Source organism: Hypanus sabinus, chromosome 25 (assembly GCF_030144855.1).
Source record: "Hypanus sabinus isolate sHypSab1 chromosome 25, sHypSab1.hap1, whole genome shotgun sequence".
Lineage (NCBI taxonomy): Eukaryota > Metazoa > Chordata > Chondrichthyes > Myliobatiformes > Dasyatidae > Hypanus > Hypanus sabinus.
The window spans coordinates 6,937,088-6,943,760 of NC_082730.1; the positions used below are offsets into that span (position 1 = coordinate 6,937,088).

Here is a 6,673-nt window from a genome sequence, read left to right on the forward strand (position 1 = left end):
TCCTCTTAAGTCAACCATTCATTCAGGGATTATCCTTGTAAATCTCTGTCAACTGCAGACTTACCAACTATTCCTTCCATACTGATATCCAGATTGTTAATGGACATTGAGGCCCCCAGCATCCATGCCTGTGGTTCACCACTGGTTACAGGTTTCCATTCACTAACCTTCACTATCACCTTCTCCTCCTATTACTACTAATAACAACTTGTTTATTAATCACTTTTCATATAGATGTAGTTCAAAGTGCTTTACAATGGATAAAATGCAAACACGAAAATAAAAGACAAAAATATGTTAGTTAAAAGCAAGGTTAAATGCATAGGCTTTGAGCTGGTGTTTAAAGGCATCAACTGAGCCTGCATCCCTTATAGTTTTAGGTTATTGAGTTCCACAGTTTAGGAGCTCAGTTCAAAAATGCTGAGCTGCCAATTATCTTTTGAGGGAGATTGTTTAAATTTAAGAGACCAGAAGACCACCTGAAAGCTTGAGTAGGCTTATAAAACAAAAGTGATTCTGTGATATACTGTGGTCTCAGACTATTAAGAACTTTAAAACAAGCAAGAGAACATTAAAATCAATTCGAAATGATACAGGAAACCAATGGAGAATAGCTAGAGAAGCCAATTACAGAAATAATGGGATATTGAGGAATCCCGGTGTACAGATCCCAAGGTAAATTTTGGAGTAACACACTCAAAATGCGGGAGACACTTAAAGTCAGGCAGCATCTGTGGAGAGGAATAAACAAGTCGGTGTTTCAGAATGAGACACTTCATCAGGACTGGAAAGCAATTTAGCACCTTTCTCTGGGTCCCACGGGCTCTAATTGTTTGGATCTTATCCCATGTAAGACCTCATCCAAAGCCTACATAAGTCAATCTAGACTCAACTGTACTGTTCTCATCAGTACAAAATGTTGTTTCAAAAATGTCACTCAAATTGATCACAAGGATATCCTCCGAACTAAATGATGCTAGCTATCTTTGTGCAATCCAAGCATAGATTAATTCTATCCCTCAGAAACTTTTTCCAATAACTTTCCTATCACTGGTGTTAGATCCACAAGCCTACAATTACCTGGCTTATTACTGCATCCCTTCTTGAGTAACAATAAGACTTGTCACCTTCCAGTCACTTGGTAGCTCACTCCATGGCCAGCCGAGATTTAAAAATCTGTTAGGGCTAGAGCAATCTCCTCCCACAGAAGTCTGGGCCATTTATCATCAGGCCATGGGACTGATCCACTTTTAAGTATGCTAAGACATTTAATACCCCCTCCTGCTTAAACGCTTTTTTTTAGAAAGAGCTGCTCCCTAATTGTGTTAATGTACTGGAACTACACCCAGCTACCACTCCTATCAACAAAAACATTGGCCAAATCAGACAGAAAGAGAATACAGTCAACTACAACTTTAATTGCACATATTGCTACATGCACCAAAATGCTGAAAGAACTCAACAGGTCAGGCAGCAATTATGGAGGGAAATGAACAGTTGATTTTCAGGTTGAGACCTTTCATCAGGACTGGCAAGGTGGGGGTGGGGGCGGCAGAAGCTAGGATAGAAGTTGGAGGGAGGGGAAGGAGTACAAGCTGGAAGGTGACAGGTGAGGGAGACGGTAGGTGGGTGGGGGGAATGGGAAACTGGGAGTTGACAGGTGGAAAAGGAAAAGAGCTGAAGAAAGAATCTGACAAGAGAGTGGACCATGGGGGAAATGGAAGGTAGGCTCCAAGGCAGGTGTTAACTGGGCTTGTTGCTACATGCTCAAAATGCCAGAGGAACTTAGCAAATCAGGCAGCATCTACAGAGGGGAATAAACAATTGACATATTGGGCCAAGACCCTTCATCAGGACTGGATAGGACGGGGCCAGAAGCCATGTTCTTGTTGATCGTCTTAGCCTTGAGCCAGGAATTCAGGATTGCAATGACTAACAGACAAAAGTTCTTGCCAAGCTTATATTACGAAGGAAAGAGTACAGATATTCCATGAAAGAACTGTGTGATTTCTTATGTGCAAACACTTAGAACACAGAATACTTCATCAAAGGATCAAAGAAAAATCGTAAATAGTGCTAACACAACATGCCCACAACTTACAAGTGGAATGTAGGAGGAAACCAGAAAATCTCTTAGTCATGGGGAGAACGTACTATCTCCTTAAGAACAGTGGTATGAATTGAACCCTGATTTTACCAGCAGCTGTAAAGCAAGATGCTAACATGCCACCCTTAAGCTCCTCAGCCCACCACACCTGCATCAACCATGATGCCAATCTTCCTGTATATGGTCCATATATGCCTCTATTCCCTACATGATCACATGTTGATCTAAACGCCTGCTATTCTTATCTGCTTCTTTCACATTTCTTGGTAGTGCATTCCAGGCACATACCTCTCTGTGAAAAAACAAACTTGGCTCGTAACTTATTATGTTTTTAGTTGTAACCTTCTCAAGGGCATTTTGAGATTGGGTCAGTCTACGAAGCCAACATTCCTTGAATGAACTGAAATGTCTGTTAACACAAGCTAATAGTTTCTATTCAGTCTTCTTCCAGCAGCTTGACTCCTTGTGACAACTGGGCAAAGCAAGTTTCTTTAGTGTGCTTAAAATCTGTTCCAGTGGTTCACAGGCGAGAACTTGCAATGTAGTGAATTAAGGTTCATCTCAATGAATAGCCACTTGATTGAACAAGTTCCCAAGACTATTCTCAGTTTACAAGCACAGCTACTCCCTGAATTCTCATCGTCAACCTGTGTGCTTCTACTTCTCTTCAGGCTAAGCTATCTTCATTCTCAATCAAGATCAATAGATTTTTGAACATTAAGGGAATTGAGGAAAATAGAACACCAGAAAAAAAAAGGAGCTGAGGTTGAAGAGCAGCTAAAATCTCGATAAATAGTGGGATGGCTTATTCCCCCTCTGAGCTTTTACATTCTTGTAATCCCCCCGTAAACAGAACAACTTTGAGACTGGAATTTAATAGTAGACACATTACTGTAGGACCCACAATGATTTTTACAAGACTTGATAGTCAAATGATCTTGTAAAAGTCTATATAAAAGGAGCTAGCCAACCTAATGCCACCTGCCAGCATTGCACAGACACACATAACCCTGCATGTCACAAACATAACCAACTAACACAGAATAATCCAAAGAAAAAGGGAAGCCATCTTAACTTTGACTGATGCCTTTTGTCTTAATAACTATCAAATGTTGTAGTTTAAAACATTACCATCAAAATATACTCGATTTTATTCAGGCTTATTCTGAGTATTAGTAATAATACATTCCAAGAATATTCAGATTTAAGTGTACAGTTATCTACCATCACCTTCCTTTCTATAACATAAACTCCATTGCCAACAGAATGAAGGTGATTGGATAATTCCTTGCCCAATCAAGCTTGATAATCACAAGTCACAATTAGCCTCAGCAAACAATTCATAAGCAATCCTTCATTCAAAGTTTCAAAGTATTTTTTTAATGGATCCTACTTTCACTGGGTAAGTTTCTACAAAAATGTTTGCTCCAGTCTTTACACATCCAGGAGATCTTCAAGAGGCAGCTGAGAACCCTCACCATCCAAGACATGTCCTCTTTATGTCACTACCATTGAGGAGGTGGGGTAGGAGTCTTAATAAACCTGATTCTGATTGTTTTCTGAAAAATACACTGTTTGCTGGCTCATATTCTCTATCCTACATCAACACTGGCTGACGGAGAGAAACGAGACTGCAGACGCTGGTATCCAGAGCAACAATCTGCTGGAAGAAGTTCAAATTTATTGTCATTCCACTGTGTAGATGTACACCACCAAGTGAAACAAATGTTCCTCTGGACCAAGGTGCAAAACACCGTACATATAACTCACACACAAACTTAAAGTAATACCACAAATAAAATATATTCCAGAAGATTGACATTTAGCATAAGGTGTATTTATAGGACATTAAGGAGGAAAATGGCATTTCATACATGATTCAGTGGGGCAAGCAGCATTTGTCTATGTTTCAGTTCCACCCTGACTCCCTTCCTACTTGACCCAATGACTTCTTCCAGCAGATTGTTTGTTGCCCATTGACTAACTGATGCTATGAGTAACTCCAATGTTCAAAGGTCAGGCAGATCAAATACCAATGCTTCCTTTGGCCTCCATTTTCAACTGAAAAACTCACCCAAATTGCAGAAAAGAGAAATGTCACAGCCGTGAACATTTTGAAGTCAGAGGTATCACGACACAGGTGTTGGTTGGATACACGAGGAAAAAATATGAACCAGTTATCAACATACAAACTGTTGGAGGATCTCAGACAGTTGGGGGATGTGAGAGAAAGGAAGAAAAAACCCTTATGGATTGGTGTGCCCGACAGTCACCGTTCTTACCAACACTTCCTAATCCACTTGCCTCCAAGCCAATGGTATGAACAGTGAGTTGTCTAGTTTCAGCTAACACACTCCAAGAGGTCCACGTAGGTTCTTTCCTCCTTTGTCATCTACCACCCCAATTTCCCAAGATCCATTATCCTCCCACACTTAGTTCCATCTGACCATCACTCACATGCATCCACCTGGGTCCTTCTCCCTTAGACAACCTTTTCCATCCCCATCTACTTATGCTCTCATCTGCCAACCTCTCCCTTACCTGGTCCAACATTGCTTGCAGCCCTTCTCTAGCTTTCCCCTCTCCTGACTCCATGTGCTCAATTTCTTTCTCCTCATCTGCTTCTCCTGTCACACACCAACTTCTGTCTCAAAGTACAACCCCCATACATCCCCACTTCCATCTACCATTATGTCCCACCTCGCCTCACCCAATCTCTATCAGCCACCAACTTCCGTCTCAAACTATAAACCCCAGGAGTTTCATCTGATTGACTATAAATGAACAAAATCAGCGCAGACACCTAGTGCAGATGATGGATGCCTTCATACAAATCTTTCAATAATTTCATCTTCCAAATTTTAATTTCCAGTGCAATATTCAAGATTATTGATACCTTCAAATTTTTCATGGTTCCTAACTTACTGAAGTAGTGAAATTTTATCATTTTCACTCCTGATGTTTCTGGCATGTCCAGTCCTGAATGCTTGAAACCACAGTGAGCAAAACAGTTCGGAATTGTCTTACTGCTTATTTCTTGCCAATTATCAGTGATAAAAATCACTGCTTTTGAACACGAGAACATACAATATGATGCTACTTAAAAACTCTTCAGTCTAGGCAGTGTAGTGGCTAACAGTCACACAAGTGCATGTGACTGGCGCTAGTTAGAAACTGTTTGGCAACAGCCTCCTAACCCAATTAAGCAGCGTAGTGCCCAAGTAAACAAAGGGAAGACGTCGTGGAGGGATCGCCCACTGAGTCAGTGTGGATAAAAATCAGAAACATTTGTGAGTATTCAATGGACCCCAATAGCAACAGAGACACTGATTGGCAGGCAGACTGTGTAAAGGTGCAAAAGTAACAGTGTTGCTGGATTAATCCTAAAAGGAGGAATTTGACTCAGAGGGCACTGAATCTTTGAATTCACGCAGGAACACAGTGGAGTCTTAGCTATTGTTTGCATTAAAACAGACTGATACTTCTGCATATGACAGAATTCAAGGGAAATACGATGCTATGTGGGGGTGGCACTGAGTGGTATAGTAGGCTCAAGGGGCCACATGGCCCACTCCTGCTCCAATTTCTTAAAGCTGGAAAGGAATTTTGCCCCTTAATGTGTCACAGCCTTCCAGCTCTTTTCACAAGCCATTTATTTAGGCAGAGAAATGCCAATGACTTGCTCTTGCCCAGCATAGTTTTTATTTCTTCATTCCAGAACATTCTTTCAAACTAATTTGCAAGACTACAACTCTTACTCAATAACTCCAACCACTAAACATTGACTTCCGACTGTATTCTGAAATTGGTCCACAAAGATAGTGCAAAATATAACTAAAAGGACTGCAGAGGTTTATTCAATACACCAAGACGTACAACCTCCTCCAGGTTCAGAAACTCAAAGTACATTTACTACCAAAGTATGTGTAAACATTACAACCTTGAGATTTGTCAGCTGACAGGACGCCACATAGTAAGAAACCCTTGAGTTCATCACCACACACCGACGGTTAAATCTCTGCACAATGTCAATGTGGGGCGTTCTGCATTTGGCGTTTGATCGCTAGTCGAAAACGTAAAGGCTTTCATTTTGCTACCTAATTGAGCAGGCAAGAACTTTCGGATTCTGTTCGGAGCGGAGTCAATGAGGGACACATTTTCAGAGAGGTTAAATACTGAGAGGGACACACACACAGCCGTGCTGGAGAGCTCCTGCCCTACCTACACACCACTGATAACATCACACACGAGCAGGTTGGACACCTCAGCCGGGTCAGACAGTAACACCGTCCCCAAGGCTCTGCCAGGCTATCGCGCTAAAAGGAGCGGCAGGGTACCAGGCACCCCAGCGCCCGGCATTCCGTGCCTGTTGACAGGCTCCTAACATCTGGTTCCGGTACACCGTCGGCTACTCGCCCTTACCTTTCCTCGGCCGCAGCGACATCTTGCACCAGGCTCCAGCACGTGACCTACCCCGCTGTGGTGACGTCACACACGGCCCCTCCTCTCCCCGCGTCAATCGCAATCAAGCCCCTCCCCCCCCCGGGGCAAACTGAACCAGTTGGC

The 6,673-nt window shown here is 42.2% G+C and overlaps 1 protein-coding gene across 2 annotated transcripts in view; it reads right to left on the bottom strand.

Moving 5' to 3' along the window:
* LOC132380954 (6-phosphofructo-2-kinase/fructose-2,6-bisphosphatase 2-like) overlaps window positions 1-6,612 on the bottom strand; it is a 129,659-nt gene extending 123,047 nt beyond the window's left edge. For both annotated transcript variants that reach the window (XM_059949976.1, XM_059949975.1), the window contains exon 1: window positions 6,530-6,612. In XM_059949976.1, coding sequence (XP_059805959.1) covers window positions 6,530-6,551 — 22 coding nt within the window. In that variant the 5' untranslated portion in view covers window positions 6,552-6,612. The remainder of the gene's footprint in view (window positions 1-6,529) is intronic.
* Between the last annotated feature and the right edge of the window lie 61 nt (window positions 6,613-6,673).